This window comes from Fistularia commersonii, chromosome 3, assembly GCF_037954325.1.
Source record: "Fistularia commersonii isolate RoL2024-O1a breed Wild chromosome 3, RoL_Fcom_v1.0, whole genome shotgun sequence".
NCBI lineage: Eukaryota > Metazoa > Chordata > Actinopteri > Syngnathiformes > Fistulariidae > Fistularia > Fistularia commersonii.
In genome coordinates this window covers 3,464,406-3,484,327 of record NC_141286.1, presented here as the reverse complement: position 1 = coordinate 3,484,327, position 19,922 = coordinate 3,464,406, and the positions used below count along the sequence as shown (strand labels likewise).

General features: G+C 35.8%; 1 protein-coding gene across 3 annotated transcripts in view; it reads left to right on the top strand.

Annotated features, from left to right (window-relative positions):
• The window catches only part of LOC147235246 (alpha-2-macroglobulin-like), a 46,402-nt gene that overhangs the window by 4,328 nt on the left and 22,152 nt on the right, over positions 1-19,922 (top strand). For 2 of the 3 annotated variants that reach the window (XR_015104377.1, XM_086141731.1), the window contains exons 4-20: positions 2,313-2,365; positions 3,028-3,048; positions 4,512-4,680; positions 4,783-4,867; positions 5,724-5,844; positions 8,252-8,366; positions 8,453-8,562; positions 9,640-9,795; positions 9,884-10,120; positions 11,639-11,702; positions 12,555-12,700; positions 12,863-13,012; positions 14,454-14,639; positions 14,853-14,940; positions 15,113-15,242; positions 15,870-16,095; positions 17,437-17,563. Coding sequence is in view for 2 of the 3 variants with exons in the window: in XM_086141731.1 (XP_085997857.1) it covers positions 2,313-2,365; positions 3,028-3,048; positions 4,512-4,680; positions 4,783-4,867; positions 5,724-5,844; positions 8,252-8,366; positions 8,453-8,562; positions 9,640-9,795; positions 9,884-10,120; positions 11,639-11,702; positions 12,555-12,700; positions 12,863-13,012; positions 14,454-14,639; positions 14,853-14,940; positions 15,113-15,242; positions 15,870-16,095; positions 17,437-17,563 (2,184 nt within the window). In the remaining variant the exon portion in view is untranslated. The remainder of the gene's footprint in view (positions 1-2,312; positions 2,366-3,027; positions 3,049-4,511; positions 4,681-4,782; positions 4,868-5,723; positions 5,845-8,251; positions 8,367-8,452; positions 8,563-9,639; positions 9,796-9,883; positions 10,121-11,638; positions 11,703-12,554; positions 12,701-12,862; positions 13,013-14,453; positions 14,640-14,852; positions 14,941-15,112; positions 15,243-15,869; positions 16,096-17,436; positions 17,564-19,922) is intronic. The other variant, XM_086141740.1, reaches the window with a different exon arrangement.

Below are 19,922 nucleotides of genomic sequence, written 5' to 3'. Positions count from 1 at the left end.
GTCCAAAGGATGGCAAGAGCATCAATATTTTTGTTCAGTGCGCAGATGAGCTTTGAATATAATATGAATATAATATGAAAATGCTAATGCTACAACAATTGCAATTCATCTGGCCTTGAGTAGCAATCGCCTAATTACTGTAATTTCAGGGTGTAAAACGCTTTTGCAAAAATATAAATATGTAATTAGAGAAGCACTGATTCACAAAAGCCTCCTTTAACATCATCTGTTTTAAATGAAGTCCCTGTGACTTTTCGGTTATGTAATCTCTCTATTCCAGACAACTTTTACTTTTCCTTTTAACACCAAAATCTAATCCATGAAAATCTCCTTAGGTAATTTCTTTTTGGTTTCTAAGTAATTATTTTGTAATTTTCTTGCATCCCTCCCCCCTCTGCCAGTGTAACTATGGCACCGTTCCCAGAATTGTGAAAAGGAGTTGTGTAGTGGTCAAAGTGGGGTCGTTTGCAGATTAGTAACAAAAAAAATAAATTAAAAATGAATTAATAGCTGGGATGAAACGATCCCTTTCTATTGACGATCCCTTTCTACCACAAGCGTTCCTCAGCAGTTGGCTACCTGGTGAGGAAAGAGGATTCTAGTGCATCTGTCATCAATTTGCATCTCATATGGACTAGTTTGAAGTAGAAGTGACTTTGCCAAAAAGTTAAAAGAAGCACGTCCAACGTCCGGCCTGCGGGCCAAATACGGCCCGTGTTCAAATTTACACCAGCCTGCAGCTGCTCTCATAAAATCAGTACAATATACCCTTGTTTTTGGCGGGGGTTACTTTCCAAAAAGAACCTGTGATAGGCAAAATCCGTGAAGTAGAAACCTTTATTTTTTTTTACAATTATTATACAATTAAATACGCTATTATACATCGCTGCTGTCGTCCTTATGTTTTTTTCTTCCTTCTTTATGGAACGAATGGAAGATTCATTAATTCTGCAATGCCGACCTACAGCCGCATAGCTTTTAGCTTCCCTTTGCGTGTCCAGAAGTTTAACTTTATCTGCGATAGATAGCATCTTCCGCTGCCTTTTGGGCCCTTTTGTCGGTCCAGAGCGTTTTGTCAACATTATGAGTTTTAGAGAAACTCGAAATTGCAAGAGAATTTGCACGTACGTAATGTAAATTTGGCAAGCTGTTTTACGTACGTGTACATATTAAACTGCAACGTTATTGACGTACAGGTAGAGAAGAAGCGGAGTGACTTTTTAGCCAATCAGAATGCAGAACACAACGCACCATGCAAATCTGTGACGCAGCAAAACCGTGAAAAGTAAACCGCATTATAGCGAGGGATCACTGTGCCGCCAGCAGTGTTGACCACAGTATAAAACACAGTGTTTAAAAAGCTATTTCATACTTTACTAGAACACGGCAGTAGAGCTGTGGCCACACTCTCGCCGCGGGGAACTTTGACTTTTGTCACAAGGGTCATCGGCCATCGAACGATCCTTTCCTGACCATTTCAAAAACGGCAACTGTAACCCCAAAAAAGGAACTTTCAGAACAAGAGGAAATTGGGAGTATTTTTTCACTGAAATACAAAACAACTGTGTCTTTTTTCAAGGCGATGCAGGACGAAACACGGTATCTACAACGAGCTAACTGGGAACGAATGCGGTGAAAAATTGAAGCAAATCGAAGCTGTTTTTACCGCACAGCAGTGCTTTTTTTTACAAGAAAATAAAAAATATAGTACATTTGCATTTAATGTTAATGGGTCAAAGAATGTCGGCGACCCTCACACATTTTCACCTCGCTAAACATGGACTTCTTTGGAAAACATTTGGACACGGCTGAATTAAAACAAAAGGAAAACCACAACACACTTGAAATGGCTGATATTTGTCCTGAAACACTCGTCTGAATCTACCTTCTCCCCCGACATGTGGTGGCGCCTGAAAATATGAGCTTTGTTTTTGTTTTGTGCCGTAAACAGCTTCATAACAGCTACACTACAATTTTTCCTTTTATCATACTATTGTGCACTCCTTACCTCACTTGTTACTAAGACACTTTATAGTTTCACTGAGACACTTTATAGTTTATAGTTTATTTTTATTTCTAATTCTGCCTTTTTCTTTTTATTATTTATTACTGTTATATTTTCTGTAACTCTGGCACAACAATTTCCTTCGGGATTAATAAAGTTGTTCTTATCTTATCTTATCTTAAAAGCTGTAAGCAGACGATGTATTTGCATTCACCTCCAGTGCAGTTTTTTTTTTTTTTTTTTGTAACTGTATTTACAGGCTAAACTAACACCTGTGTGTTTTTTTTTCTTTTTTTTTTTCTTAAAGTCCTGTTCAGAATTGTTTCACTGGACGACAAATTCATCCCCGTGCAGCGAGTGGTAAGTCATGTTTTTTTTTTTTTTTTTTGTCCTCTGAGAGTCAACGAAGGAGATAATTCCAGCAGGTGAAGTTTGTATTGCGGTGTGATTTCTGCCATGCAGTCAGTAAATCTAAGGAACAGGGTCTATTTTGGTTCAGGAGAGTGGGAGGTGAAAGGAGGGCTGTTTGTTGATTTTTGAAGACCGCGTGGGTGTGAAGCGCTGTGTGGAGTAGTGTGATAAACATGCTGTCAGAGTTCATTTGGCTCACACTGCATTTGACCCAAACATCTGAATCAATACCTACTCCAGGCCCTGTATCTCTTTTGGATGTTCGGCACAGTCGAGGCTGAAATTCTTGAACCCTGAAATTATTTTGAAATTGATTTTTAAATCGATTTAAAGAAAAACAAAATGTAAAGAATGGATTTTAAAAGAAAGCACTCTTTCTTCTCTGATTTTCCGCTCAGTTCTTTTTTTTTCTTGCCTCATCGCCACTCATTCCCATGCATATTCAGAGAGAGGACGCTTAATTCTTTTTTTTCCCTCTGCAGCTTTAGCCAATTCTAATGACTAATCAGTCAGATGTAGAATTACAACTCTTTGTAAGTCATCATAGATGCAATTATTAAATGATGCCAATACTTTTTGTAAATAACAGCATATCTTTTCCTTTTTTCCAGTATAAAGAAGTGGTTCTTGAGGTAAGATCCGGCCCGTACCAATGATTTACCCTTTATAAGATGTATGTAGTATGTAGAAGTTTGGAGACCGACACTATGCAAGGCTTCGGTGTCGGCCGTCACCTTGGAAATATTTTTGTATCCAATATATTTTGTTTCATCAGCTAGTTTGTGGCAAATCCCTGACCCTGTTGCGTATTTCCTGCTTTTTTATCAGACTGAATGCGCGGTCATTCCTGGCTCAGACACCGAAAAGCCACCTAATCTTCCATCTGGGCGAAATATTTGTTTTACGTTTGAATTATTAACTGAACTGTCTGGAAAGATTTGAGGTGAAATCATTTTTCAAGGTCCCTCTGATGCTTGTCTGTAATTCCGCTATTTGGATGAATTACACAAAAAATACCTATCGCACAAGCTGATTAATTCATTACCAACTTTAATTACTAATTGTCCAGGGCTTGTGGTCTATGTAAGCATTGCAAGAGCTCTTGAATGTGTATTTTTGTCTTTTTAATGTCTGGCCTGCATTATCATGTGTGTTTTTTATAGTTAGCAGCCGTCTCAAGGTTGTGCTTTGTTGTAAGAATGGTTGTTTCCCGTATCAGAGTGATTTGAAAACCCCAGGTGTAAGATCATGAGGAATGAGCTCTTTCTCAAGGTCAAATGAAGTAGAGATACGAAAACAAAAACTTGTTATACGGAGAAAAGATGCCTTGTTTTTGGCTCAAGACTTGTGATGACCTGATGTCAACGTTTAGGAAAAGATCAGGTAATACAATGAGCTGATAATGCTGTGCTTAACAAGGCATCCATAGTTTAGTAACTCACCATGAGAAAGAGTCTTTCCTGATTTTGTTATTTAAAATTTTTTTTTTTTTTTTTTTTACATACATATAAATATGTAAAGACATCTTTTTATCATATATTTTATACATATACATATTTGTAGATAAAATATATCTACATATATACAGGACTGTCTCAGTAAATTTGAATATTGTGATAAAGTTCTTTATCTTCTGTAATGCAATTAAAAAAGCAAAAATTACATTTTCATGATATTCTAACATTTTGAGATAGAATTTTTGAGTTTTCTTAGGATGTAAGCCATAATCAGCAATATTAAAATAATAAAAGGCTTGATTTGTAATGAATCCAGAATGTATGACATTTTTGTTTTTGTAATTGCATTACAGAAGATAAAGAACTTTATCACAATATTCGAATTTTCTTAAACAGTCCTGTATGTCTAGGATTATATATATATAATTTATCTACATAATATAAATAATAAAAACAGCCATTGTTGCAGGATAGCCTCAAGAGACCTCAACTTAATAAAGTCAAAAGCTTCTCCTAACAGTTTATGTGGCGCAGTTTACTGACAGGTTTGAACACAAGGACATTTAAACAGGATTTTTTTGTAAGGTGTAATAACTGGTTCTTGTTCACTGTGTTCTTTTGCCTTTGTCTCCATGCAGGATCCCAATAAAAATCGTATTGCCCAGTGGTTGGATAAGTCGGCCGTTGGCAATATCCTCGATCTTTCGTATGCTGTGATTCCTGAGGCGGCTCAAGGACGCTACACTATCCTCGCCGTAACAGACAAAGGAGAAAAAACATCCCACTCATTTGAGATCAAGGAATATGGTCTGCTGCAGTTGCATGTTAAAGAAAATTGACAATTGTCACTCTTTTGCCAAAATTCCTCTAGTTTTGAAGGAATGTTTCTGATTCTTGTGTTTGCTGTAGTGTTACCAAAGTATGAGGTCAAAGTTCACCTGCCTGCCACGATCACTGTCCTCGACCAGGAAACACCAGTAAAGATTTGTGGAAAGTGAGTTTATTTATCTTTTTTTTTTTTTTCTCTTTCCTTTCTCTTCTTTTTTTCTTCCCTTCTTTTTCTTTTCTTTTTTTTAATTTATTTTTATTTTTATTTATTTATTTTTTTAATTTTTTTTTTTATTTATCTTTTTAAAGTTGAACCCGACTTTACTAGGAGATGTTCATACTTCGATGATGCCGTGGTTTTCCAGTCTGTTTCAAATAAGCAGTTAAAATGTTTCATACTGGTCAAAAATTATATTCATTTTGACATCATATTGAGTAGGTAAAGCCTTTCCACCACGTAGCCGATGACATTTGTTGCATGACAAATTTAAATATAGGTAAAGTAGTGTCAGGATGAGGAAAATATTGTGATTTGCCATCAACAAACAGTGTAGTTGGAATCTATATTGGATTTTTACACATTCATCTTAAACAAATGCGTACGAACTTATAGGACATACGTAGACGACAGATTGTATTGCATCACCTAAGACACTCAAGCAGCCGATGTATTTAGATTCTCAGTATGGCGATGGTTTATCCTGAAGTTGTCCGCCATATCTGAGATATTTCAAGGCGGGCGCACGACCAAATAGGAGTTTTCATCCTCTTTTCTGCTATGCAGTTTATATTTTGGAGCCATTTTTGGGCAGCGCCTTCTTTATAAATCCCTTTTTCTAATAGACTCTCAGTTTTGAAGAATCGTCCCCTTGAGGGTCATTAGAAAGAATGCAGTTTCCCAAGATTTGTTTATTTTTGTATTTAAAATATATTTTTAAGCATCGCCGGTCGGTCTGTAAAGTGCTTGTCAACGTTCTGCTTCAAATGTAAAATAAGCAGCCTGTTTCTGCTTTTTCTGGCAGGTACACTTATGGGAAACCAGTCATTGGTTCAGTCAAGAGCATTATTTGTGGAAGAACCTTTAGATATTTCTGGGAGTCGATGCGCCTGCAGGAAGGTGTCTGCAAAACATATGAAACGACTGTAAGTATTTTACACAAGAGCTCAGATTCACAGTCGTCGCAGCGCTTTTGCTAATTCTGCAATGCACAGTGCAACGGTACCGCTCGTCTCACAGCAAAAAGTTTCAACGTTTGAAGCCGGTGGCTCACCGGGGACATTTCTGTGTTGGGTTTGCTTTTTTTTTTTTTTTTTTTTCTCGGTGGGTTCTTTCTGGCTGCCGCTCCCAAAGATAAAGTTGTTGAATGTCAGATTCAAAAACCAAGAAAAGCAAAAGCAAATGGGTTTCCCAATCAGATATACCGTACTGATGCCTTTACTAATGCTATGTTGCAATCCTTTAGCTTGTCTTGACACCAACACATCAGCAGCCTTCAACTCCTATGAGCTGCAATTTTGGGCCTTCACAGATTGGACTTGTTTGTCCCGAGCGATATTTAATTTAAGCTTATCTAAAGTTTCTACACAGCTACATTAGAAACCACAAATTGCAATCAACTACATCTTGTGACTCCATTCAATCCAAACCAGCGTTACATTTTCTCTGGCAGTCAGAGCTACTAAAGCTCTTTAAGCCTTTGCTACCCCTAGTTCTCCTTCGTTGGACTAGTTTTTGGAGGTACTGACAAGCGAAGGCCCAGAAAGCTTCACAAGTGAAGCAGATCCTCACCCACTCGTCCAATGATCACGGTGTGGCCCCCGTTAAAATCGTGCACATCCTCGTGCATGACCGTTATTCCTGCTTCCAACATGTTAACCTTGCGGACAAAATTAACTTACTGCCTAGTATATCATCTATACCAGACTGTGGCATTTTATGGTTCGCGGGCCGCATCCGACCCTTTTTGATTTTTTTCTCCGTCCCGCCGAATAATTTTTTTTCAATCACTATTGAATCTAGAAACTTCTTATTTTTTTCCTTTTGTTTTGATTTGATTTGATGGATGATTACATTCAAAATAATGTTGGTACATTTAAATGATCATCAGTGATTTTAAAGTTGAAATAAATGCCGAAAAATTCAAAATTTTCATTCATAATTCATAATTCAATTCACATTTTTTCAATCACTATTTCATTCATAATTCATAATTCAATTCATAACTCAATTCATAATTTTTTTTTCAATCACTATTGAATTTAGAAACTCCTTATTTTTGTCCTTTTGTTTTGATTTCAGATGGATGATTACATTCAAAATAATGTCGGTACATTTACATGATCATCAGTGATTTTAAAGTTGAAATAAATGCCGAAAAATTCTAAATTTTCATTCATAATTCATAATTCAATTCATATTTTTTTCAATCACTATTTAATTCATAATTCAATTCATAACTCAATTCATATTTTTTTTTCAATCACTATTGAATTTAGAAACTCCTTACTTTTGTCCTTTTTTTTTTATTTCAGATGGATGATTACATTCAAAATAATGTCGGTACATTTACATGATCATCAGTGATTTTAAAGTTGAAATAAATGCCAAAAAATTCTAAATTTTCATTCATAATTCATAATTCAATTCATATTTTTTTCAATCACTATTTAATTCATAATTCAATTCATAACTCAATTCATATTTTTTTTTCAATCACTATTGAATTTAGAAACTCCTTATTTTTGTCCTTTTGTTTTGATTTCAGATGGATGATTACATTCAAAATAATGTCGGTACATTTACATGATCATCAGTGATTTTAAAGTTGAAATAAATGCCGAAAAATTCTAAATTTTCATTCATAATTCATAATTCAATTCATATTTTTTTCAATCACTATTTAATTCATAATTCAATTCATAACTTAATTTCTTATTTTTTTTTCAATCACTATTGAATTTAGAAACTCCTTACTTTTGTCCTTTTTTTTTGATTTCAGATGGATGATTACATTCAAAATAATGTCGGTACATTTACATGATCATCAGTGATTTTAAAGTTGAAATAAATGCCAAAAAATTCTAAATTTTCATTCATAATTCATAATTCAATTCATATTTTTTTCAATCACTATTTAATTCATAATTCAATTCATAACTCAATTCATATTTTTTTTTCAATCACTATTGAATTTAGAAACTCCTTATTTTTGTCCTTTTGTTTTGATTTCAGATGGATGATTACATTCAAAATAACGTTGGTATATTTATATGATCATCAGTGATTTTTTTAAGTTGAAATAAATGCCAAAAAATTCAAAATTTTCATTTTGTTCAATTTACATGATACCTAGTTAGCATAAAAATGAAAAATGAAAGGTGGCCCACCTGCCAAAATAATTACCCAACCTTAATCTATACTAATAGGTACATTTGAAACTAAATCATCAATAGTCATAATATTATAGCTGATCCATGTATGTCAGTCCCACCTCCTGTTTCGTGCAAGCTGTGATTTGTCATAAATTTGATTTCCCTCTGTGTTTTCCAGACGGACAGGAGCGGCTGCGCTACACAAATTATGAACGTGACGGAATTTTTGCTCCCCTCGACTTCGCCTATTCACAGTTTTGAGGTGGACGCTGAAATCGAGGAGTTCGGCACGGGTAGGTTTGCTGAAAGCCTTTCCTTTTATACATATTTAACAGAAATGGTCAAGATGGGCTGTCTTCCATATGTGCCTCCCATGTAGGAGTGACGCTAAAAGGCAGCGGAAAGACCAGCTTCACCAACATTGTAAGGGCTGCCACTTTTGAAGATGTACCAGAAACATACAAGCCTGGGATGTTTTTTGAGGGAAAGGTAATATTTTTCAACGATCAACAATATGAATCTTTACTTTGTGATCACATAGCCTGCCTGGCAGCCAAGATACATTTCAAAAGAATAATAAAATCAAGAGAATTTAGTTGTAAACACAACTAAGGCTCTTTGAATCTGTCTTGAAAACAAAGGGAGCAATTGCTTTGGCTTGGTTTTGAATCTCGTGGCCTTTTTTTAGTTACAATGTAACTTGTTCTTCTTATTTGAACTGAAAAGCATGATTTATCTCTGACGCTGGAGGATTAAGGCATAAGATTAATCTTTTATAATCATTTATAATTTGTGAAAAAAGCAAGCATTGGACAAACGAAAATAATATTCAGCGCCCCAGCTGGGACATTGTCTGTCCAAAATAGACACCGATTTTTTTTTAGGCTCCAAAGAGTCCCTAAGGGTACAGTTTAGCCCATTTAAAATGGACATAACCTAGTTGAAGTCCAGATGAAATGGACAGAAAATCCAGTGGTTACAGAAATATTCGAATGGGTTTTAGCCACCAGAAAAATCGAAACCAGTTTTGACCAGAAGTGTTATTGTAATTAGCATATGTGGACACGCATCAGGAAAAATTAGTACTAGTTGTAAAGCAGGAACGACACATCATTATGTGTGCAAGAAAAGGAAAGGACAAAATATAATTGCGATGTGGTAAAACATTTTAACAATAATGGAGCCGATGACAGCTGGTCCTCAACTCGAAGTATTTAAACAGTCAAAATTAGGTTACAGGTTAATAGAATTATTATTTTTTTTATCTTGTTTCTCCTCGGCTTTACGTTGATATTTTATCAAACGACACACCCTAAATACAGAACCTGAGTTATTTTGGTGGTGGGAAAAAAAAAATTCTCAATGAATCGGTTGTTGAGTTAGGTGCGTTATCAACATTTCAAAACTCCAAATGAACTTTTAGTTTCAATATTACATAACATTACATTACATTTGGCAGACGCTTTTATCCAAAGCGACTTACAATAGAGGACATAGGGACTGCAAATACACGATGCACCGGAAATATACAGAACAGTAACACGGAACAATATGTCGTGTTTGCAGGTCAAAATGGTCGGTCCAGACAACACACCTGTAGCCAATGAGCCTGTCTACTTGTCGGAAGAAGGCAAACCAAAAGTGATACTGACCACCGACAGCAAAGGCCTGGCGTCGTTTTCTCTGGACACCTCCCTCTGGAAGGGTCCTGTACAACTCAAGGTTACTCACTGTGCACATTTGTCTTAGCAAGATATCTTCATATTCTGAGCGTTGTTTATATCCCTAATTTGATTGTCATGTCAAACAGGCGAATCCCACACCGCCGGGGATAGAGGATAAGCCCCCGAATGTCGTGCACAGACCGACGTACTTGTCGGCCGTTCATACCGCCAACAAACTTCACTCCAAGAGCAGTAGCTTTGTGAATCTGATGCAGATCAGCGGGACGCTTTCGTGCGACAAGGCTGCAACGGTGCACGCTCAATACAGCATCCAGGGAGAGGAGCTAAAGACGGACCAGGACAGCTTCGACTTCTTTTTCTTGGTAAGATGAAACCCAATGCCGGTATTTCTTTGGCTGTTTCTTCTCTGATGGATTTGTGTTTACACGGGCTAGAACATGCTGCATTTTTCTGTCACGATCAGATTAGTTCAGGGGTCGGCAACCCGCGGCTCCGTTCTGTCGTCTTTACACTGCGGCTCCGAGTGGCTTGGGAAAATAAATGATAAACATTTCATTTAAGTGTATTTCATTTGTGTTAATTCCTTTTTTTAACTTTGAGTTCTAAGTTGGACGATTATTGTGATCTTGAAATAGTAAATCAAATTATATTTATTATTTTTCGCCGCTCAAAATAACGTCACACTCGCGGAAGCCGGTAAAGTCCCGATTTGCAGATGCTGTGCGCAGAAGTTCAGGAGCAGAAGTCCCATAAACCAGGTAAAATAAATATTTATGAAGATATTTTGCAAAAAAAATTTTTATTGTTTAATGACACAGGGATTTTTTTCCCGATTTATTTTTAAAATTCAGGTCAAGGCTCCGCTACATGCTCTAAAAGCCCAAAATGAGTTCATTACATAAATAAAATGCAATTTTCTCCGTAATACTTTGTGACTTTCAGAAGCAACACACTACACACTTGTTTATACAAAGTGTAAAGATAATAAAAAGCAATATATACAGTCGTACATCTTTATTTTAGACGTCAAAAAGTAATTGCGGCTCTCAGTGTTTCCTTTTCCGAGGAAACCGGGTCCAAATGGCTCTTTGGGTGTTTCGGGTTGCCGACCCCTGGATCAGGTCAACAATTCACCTCCTCGCTCCTTTCACATGTCATGTCCTAACTCTGCTGTCTGTCTTATCCTTGTTTGTCCGAGCCCGCACACACCCTGCCTATTTTAGTTTATTTATTTTATTCATTGCTTTTATCACTCTATTTATATTGTTGTTTAGTTTGGTCATGTATTTTTCCCCCCTCACTGTTCTTTTATGCTGTCCATTATGATCCCTTGTTGTTGTTGCTGCTGCCGCTGTCTATTTATTTGTGGATGTCTCGCTAGCTTCTCTATTTATATTTATATTTATATTTATATTTATATTTATATTTATATTTATATTTATATTTATATTTATATTTATATTTATATTCCTTTATTTTTTGGGGAAATTATAACTGTTACACTGCTGTTACAAAGGAATTTCCCCTCTGGGGATCAATAAAGTTTATCTTATCTTAAAGAATCTTAATTGGGAGACACATTTGATCCAAACTGAGTGCACACAAGACTTGTGCGACTAAATATTTCACCACTGGCAGGATGAAGTGCTCGTGTGATTGCAGTAAATGCTCTGAAATGACCAAAAAAATTGCAATGCAAATCCAAAGTATTATTGTCCAAATGCACTAAATTTTTTTCCCTTCAAGACGCCGATTCACAATATGAGAGCTGCAACTACAAACAACGCTAGTTGATTCTGACTATTATTTCTCAATTAAACTTAAAAAAGGAACGCTTCATTTCAGTCATTTTCTTGGTGTGTATTCTCTGTTGTTTGCAGGTAATGTCCAGAGGGAGAGTCGCTCAGCACGGTCGTCTTCCAGTGGCTGTTGATCCGGCAACAGGTAAAAACCAACCTTGTGCAAAATTAGCTTCTCCTACCATTTAGAGCTTGCAGGGGTGCAATCAACCAAAAGTACAATAAGCCTTATTTCTCAAACAGGGATTTATGAAGTAAGCTAATCAATTTAATTTGTGACATCAATGTCACAAAAAATATCATAAAAAATATTTTCTTTTTAGAAAACCATTTCCGAATTGATTTGCTTTGTTTTTTTTACAATATTCTGCTTACTTTTTAATACACAACTTGGTTGTGTATTAAAACTGAGTCACCGCAATCACAAAAAAGAGGTCTGGAATTTCTGGAATGGATATTTGTTGTGTTTTGGTCGATCTAATCACTGATGTGACTATGTGATGTAAAGTTTTGGAAAAAAATCTGCACAGCAAAAATATGCTCCAAAAAGAAAAAAAAATTACATTTAACAAATATGTTATTGTAGCGCTATTTAAAAAACATAAATACCAGTAAATAAATAAAAAAAGAGCGAATCGATCACATGATCATTCTCTTCTCTTTATAAATGGTGCAACATATTTGTTAACACACACGTCCAGGAAGCATCTGAGGAAGAGTCTATTTTTTGCTTGAAACATCATGCATTTGAGAACAAGTGTTTTGTGTTAAATGTAAAATAAATCATCTTTTCTTTTTCGGAGCATATTTTTGGTTTACGGATTTTTTTCCAAACTCTGCTAAGTCGAAATTTTTTTGATCCAGCACCCACCCCTAACCGAGCAGCAGACGTGTGTTTTTCTTTTTTAAATAAATGGGCGGATCAGAAATGTGTGATTTGACAGGAAATGATTTCGCTTTAACTGGTGCATTTTCTCTCGTCCCTCTATCGTTTCAGTCAACAAAGGAACGTTATCTTTATCCCTCCCGGAAGTGATAGACTTGGCACCGTTTGCACAAATCGTGATCTACACATTAATGCCGAATGGAGAGGTTGTGGCTGACAGCAAGAACTTTCCCATCAAGCCTTGCTTCCATAACAAGGTAGCAGCAAAACCCTTTTTTTTTTCCAAATTCCAACAAATAAATGAACACGGGACTTCAGAAATCTTTACATGCATGCTTTAGTGCTTTTTTTTTTCTCAAGTCCAAAGTCGTGCCTTTAAGCGGGATAACAAACACTGACTTGGTTGTTTTGGTGTTTAGGTTTCCCTGGGATTCTCCTCACTCCAGGAGCTCCCCGGAGAGAAGACCACGCTGAAACTTGATGCTCACCCAGGTTCTCTGTGCTCAGTCAGGGCCATCGACCAGAGTGTCCTCCTGCTGCAGAAAGAGCAGGAACTCACTGTCAACGATGTAAGATTCAGATTTAGATAAGATAAGATAAGATAAAATAAGATAAGATAAGATAAGAACAGCTTTATTAATCCCGAAGGAAATTGTTGTGCCAGAGTTACAGAAAATATAACAGTAATAAATAATAAAAAGAAAAGGCAGAATTAGAAATAAAAATAAACTGTAAACTATAAAGTGTCTCAGTGAAACTATAAAGTGTCTTAGTAAACAAACTAGATGAGGGTTGTATTTAAAAAAAAACAGAGTTGTTACAGTGGGAAAAAAAATACAGTTGCGTAAACTAACTAAGACCATTATGTTGCAAGTAGTTTTGTGAATTTTGATCTGGCTTTTTAAGTTTTAGTGTAGGATTGTGAGATGATTTGCAGGATTTGAGGTTAATTTAGAATGGAATTGGAATAAGGAATGACTCCTGTCACTTTAGCGAATAACTTAATTTCAAAATGCTCTTCTTGTTATTCGCAATGAACTTGTAGACTTCTCAGGTATCGCCTCATGTCGTGCCAAAATCTTTGCATGGATGAAAGAACGGTACCTTTTAACCTTGTTTTTCCAACAACTTCATCTTGCTGATCCAGCAATAAATGGTTTTCTAGGGTTTGGGGAGGAATGGACTTAGACTCACAAATTGGGAAAAAGTAAAATCATTACCTAGAAGTAACACTAAGTCCAAATGTTTCCTTTGTTTTAGTGTAAAGGAGGTAAACAGGTGATTGTAAAAATCTTTATATATAATGAACTGTTCCTCTAAAAAAATACATGACGAATTATCATTAAAAATGAGTATTAAAAAAAGAATTGATGAAATGACACTGTCAAATATTGTTGACTTTAAAGAGAAACTCTTGTCACTGTGGGGAAATTTGCCACTAGAATTTATTAGAAAATGGATTGTTAGCATGTAAAAGAGGAGGTATAATGTTTACAAGGCTTACAGTGCCTATTCTGGTTATTTTATCTTTTTAATTTTGCCCCTTTTTTTGCTATTGTTTTTTAGGTTTTTACAAAAGTAAGAACAGAAAAGATCGTTTTAATAATGTCACTAGGCGTTTTTTCATCAAAAAAAATCATTTTATTATCAAATTTTGAAGCAAAAACTTTATTGCTAAGTTACTTTTTCATTTTTTTTTCTGAAAATCCACTGTATAGAACATGTGCTTTTAGAAATGTTTAAAAATAATTGGGAATAGAATTAGCAGAAAGTGTCAAATAATAAAACATACAGCTAGAAAACACATACCATGTCATGCAGTGTTATGTCATTTTATTTACCTTGAGCCGCTTGATATAAAAGTACGACATTTTTTGGTGGTGAGTGTGTGTGTGTTTTTCGGGGGCAGCTTTATTTAGAAAAAATAAAAATAAAAAAACAGCAATGTGTGATGTGAATATGTGATAACTCATTCATGCATTCTGTGCATGTGTGCGCGACCTTCTGCAGATCTACAACAAGCTGGCTGTGCGGAAGCTCTCTGGATATTCCTATGAAGTGATTGACAGGGAGTTAGAAACCTGCCTGGATTTGCTTCCTTCGAGGATGAACGACGGCGCGGCCGAGGATCGAGTCAAACGCTCCTATTATATCGACCCAGAAATCCCAAGGAACGACGTCTACGGCGTGTTCAAAGTACGTTTCGTTCGACTTGATCGTGCACCGCACGCCACCATGACAACAATACTGCTCTTTTCCACATCGACTATTTACGTTTTCCTTTAAAATGTGTCTGTAGAGCTAGATATATATCTTAAGAAGTCATAAATAAGAAGTGTATTAATATTTCACCAATCTAATGTATGACTGCGCTTTTTTTTTTTTCGATTGTCTCTGTTTTTTTTCTAGGAAATTGGAATCAAAATTGTGACCAACTCCAAAGTGAAAAAGCCGATATACTGCCGACTTGCAAGTGATTATTTGGATAACGATCTTGGTGATGAGCATAGATGAGGGAACCGTTGAATTATTCACTATTGACTCCATAATGTGTTTCTAGATGTTTGCGCATACATTGGCGTAGCCTTGTATGCGCATACCAAGGCTTGCTGCAGACACGGATTCTCTATATTGTCCTCTAATTCGTATATTTTTACATTTTTTTTTAGAATATGACATGGAAGTAAGCTATATGGCCCCTGAAGCCATGGCTCAACTTCCAGCACAAGAAAAAAAGAAGAAGGAAACCGTCAGGACATTTTTCCCAGAGACCTGGATCTGGGATTTGGTACCAGTAGGGTAATAATCACAATTATCATTATGATGCTGAAACCAAATATTAATTTGTGAAGAAATACCACAATATTGAATGAATGAATTACATTTTCTGTCATTAACTCTTCATGGATGAAGTTAATGTGGTGCAATGTGCTTCCTAATCAGATGTGTGTTTTATAAAAAGAGCTAGAAAAAGGAAAAAACACACACATCCGCTGCCTAGTGAGGGACGGGTGCTGGATCCAAAAATCCAACTGAATAGAGATTTGAAAACAAATCTGCACACCAAAAGTGCTCCAAAAATAATGATAATTTAATTTACATATAATATAAGACATGTATTAAAACACATATCTCTGGTAAGCATCTGAAAAAGAGCCTATGTTTGCCTGAAACATATGTTTGTTATATGTAAAATATATTTATTTTTGGAGCACTTTTGTTGTGCAGATTTGTTTTCAAACTTCTTCATTGTAAGTGTGTTGACACCAGTGCAGAATTAACACTTTGGAAGTGGCTGATTTGATATCCTGTGGATATTCGCTCCTACATAAGGGGGCTAATTTCACATATTTACCATGCATATTCACCGTTCCAACCTCAAAATTTTACAGAAGTAGGACCTTATTTTAACTCTTGTCCGTATAGAGACGCAGGATCGGTCAACCTGGAGAAGAAAGTCCCAGACACCATCACCACGTGGACTGCCGGAGCATTCTGCGTCTCCTCCGTGGGCTTCGGTGTGTCTCCCAACACCGGACTGACGGCGTTCCAGCCCTTCTTTGTCAGCCTCACGCTGCCCTACTCTGTCATCCGGGGGGAAGTGTTTACGCTCAAAGCAACCGTCTTCAACTACCTCCCCAAATGCATTATGGTAAATATCTAACTCAGGGGGCGCAGAGTAAAAATCAGGGGGTTTTATGCAGTGGGTTTCAAGAAAAATAATGTTTTGCAATGTATTTTTATGCTTCAAAATTTGAAACCAAAATAATTTTTGATGAAAAAACATCTGGTGACTTTGTTAAAATGGGCAAAATTAAAGTCATTGATTTAAAAGACTTTTTAATTCCTCTCCCTTCAGCCGAAGGGAATATTCAAATCTTTGTACTTCTTAAGACCTTAAAACACTTTATAGCCTTGACTTTGACACTTAATAGTTTATTTGTATTTCTTCTCCTTCCTACTATCATTTATTATTGTTATGTTTTACTTGAAACTGGCACAACAATTTCCTTTGGGATAAATAAAGTTGTTCTTATTCTTAATAACAAGAATAGACACCACTAGACTTGTAAACATTATACCTCCTCTTATACGTGCAATCAATCGATCAATCAATCAATTTTGCAATAATTTCTTGTGGCAAATTTTCCCACAGTGACAAGATTTTCTCAATTTACTCAGCAATATTTTTTGGGTGCAAGATCATCAATTCTTTTTTAATATTAATTCGTGAGGGGTCTCAGACTCGCCAAGGGCCAATTGTGGCCCTCAGAACAATATTTTGTGGCCCCCTTGCCTGAAACCAAATCTTTGCGTGTTTTTTCCTCACATGCATCTGGGGGTTTTATGCAGTCAGCTTCAAAAAAAAAAAAAAAAACGAGCGAGGGAAAAAATGAAAAAGTAACTTTGCAATGTATTTTTTGCTTCAAAATTTGAAAAGAAAATGATTTTTTTGATCAAAAAACCTCCAGTGAAAATGATCTCTTCTTTTCTTATTTCTATAAAAAATAAAAAAAAAAATAGCAAAATTAAAAAGATTGATTAAATAACCAGAATAGCCTTGTGAATATTATACCTCCTCTTATACATGCTAACAATCCATTTTCTAATAAATTCTAGTGGCTAATTTACCCACAGTGTCAAGATATTCTCTTTTAACTCAACAATATTTTTAGGGTGTCAATTGCTTTTTAATGTTATTGTTTTATATGTTATTGTTATTTTTAATATTAATTTGTCATGTATTTTTTGGAGGAACAGTTCATTCCATATAGAGATTTTTATAATTTACCTGTTTATCTCCTTTATGCTAAAACAAAGGAAAAATTTGCACTTAGTGTCACTTCTAGGTAATGATTTTACTGGTCAGACATTGACATCAAATTAGGCCGTTCGTGGCCCCCGGACCAAAACAAGTTTGACACCCCTGATGTAAATGGATGTTACGGAGACGCGGGTGAAAAATCCAGGTTGATCTTATTTCCGTCTGCAGATGAAGGTGACCCTGAGCGAGTCCGACAGCTACGCTTTCAGGACCTGCGACGGCTGCGAGTACCGAGTTTGTCTGTGCAGCGAAGAGAGCCGGACCTTCAAGTGGATCGTCACGCCCAACACGCTCGGTATTTATGGAGCCGTTATCTGGAATGCCAGTCGACCCCTTAAAAATCTGACGTCCGTTGGACATTTTATTTTATTTCATTCAGAGTCTGTTTTAATTTCTTTTTGCGGATTGAGTTGCATATATTTAGCCACAGGCCTTCAGGCCGGCATTTGAAACCGTAGGCAACTGAGACATTTTCAGAAAATCATGTTAACTATTTCCCTTCTCGCTACACATTTATTCATAATTTTCTTTTTTTATTTCCGGCTGTTCATGATCATGTTTTAGACGTACCGACAGTCAACAGGATTTTAGAGTAGAGGTTCTTTTCCTCCCCTAAACACAAAGAACCAGAACATTATTTAAATAATTTGCTTAGTTTAAATTTGTTAATCATAATACAATTTAATTATTTGATCAAATGCAATTCATAGTTTTTAACTAGTATTTATGTTATTCATTTAGAATGTGTGCAGTCGGGAAAAATATGTTCAAATAATCCCTGATTTACAGCTAAATAACAAAAGAGCGCTTATTCAAAGATTTTTTTTTTCCCAACCTGTCCTAAAGATGATTTATTTGGAAAAGCTGGATCATTGAGGAAAAGAATGTAAACCCAACTTTCTTTTGTTCCATTCTAAGAAATTACAGAGACTATATTTAAATCATTCAATCCTGCACAAATTAAATAACAAATACATTTCATCCTGGCATAACATTGATTATCAAATAATATCCACTATTGCAATCAATATACATAAAATGTGAATTCAGCATAATTTTAAAAAATTCAATTTCAAAATAATTGACATTTTGATTTATGTTTTTTTTTTTAAGTGATAGCAAAAATGACAGTAGAAGGTGATTGAACTTCATATAGCCAAAGCAGTACACACGCACACACACACACACACACACACACCTCCATAAGATGTCATATTTAAGGAAAAGTTAAATTATAGTTAGGAAAAAAAAATCAGAGGCCGGACTGAGATAGTTTGCAGTGACCGAACTAAAGAAACATTTTGAGATTCAAAATACAAAATCAGAATTAATCAATAAAGTTCTGAGATAGAGAATTTATTACAGGAAATACACCTAGAAAAAAGAGATGGAGTCACACAAATCTTGGTGAATTCTTGTCAAAATCTTCTTATTGTTGCAACTGGACTTGAATTTCTTCACTTTAAGATGTTTCAGGCCTCATCCGAGAGGCTTCTTCTGTCCTAATGACCTGCAGGGAGTTTCCCAAAATAAAGTGCGGGTCTGGGTTATGGTGGCTTGTTATGTTACACAAGAGTTTATCGGTAGAAACTGGGGGTTGTTATGTTATGTCTGTTGCAAAAGAGCAACTTTTCTGGGTTTACCTGGATTGGAATGTGAAAAAGTAAAGCTAAACAGACCTGTTTTATCACATGAGGCTCATCACAACCCTCTTAGACCAAGTTTCTACTGATAAACTCTTACATTTACACAACAAGCCACTATAACCTGGACCTGCACTTATATTGGGACTCCGTACCGGCCCTCAGAACTCAAGGAGCCTCTTGGAAGGCGGCTGAAACAACTTCAAGAGAAGAAATTCCAGTCCGGTTGCCAAAGAAGATTTCAACAAAAAAAAAAAAAAATATATATATATATATATATATGTACTGCTCAAAAAAATAAAGGGAACACTTAAAAAACACATCCTAGATCTAAATGAATGAAATATTCTTATGAAATACTTTGCTCTTTACACAGTTGAATGTGCTGACAACAAAATCCCACAAAAATGATCAATGGAAATCAATAGTATCAACCCATGGAGGTCTGGATTAGGAATCACACTCCAAATTAAAGTGTAAAAACAAACTCCAGGCTGATCCAACTTTGATGTAATGTCCTTAAAACAAGTCCAAATGAATCTGTGTTGCTTCCTGAGTGGACACTATGATTTCACACAAGTGTGATTGACTTGGAGTTACATTGTGTTGTTCAAGTGTTCCCTTTATTTTTTTGAGCAGTATATGTATAATATATAAAAAATATGATATAAAAAAATAAGATATAGGAGTAGGGATATGAAATCAAATATACAGCTGATAATGTGTGTGTGTGTGTGTATCTGTATATATTATTATTGTTACTATTATTTTACAAACGCAAAAAACGAAAAATACCTCAGGCTCAGTCCATCAGTTCCGATCAATGTATCGTTGCAGCCCAAACAGTCAGACGAGGAGCCCGATAGACCATATTTATAGCACCGACAACGGTTGCTTGTGCGCCGCTAGAAGCTCCGCGAGGGCCCGAACACTACCTCCCGTCTATCTACCCATCAACGTATATCAGCGGGAACGGAGCCGAGGCTCTGATGAATGTCAAATTGGGCTCCT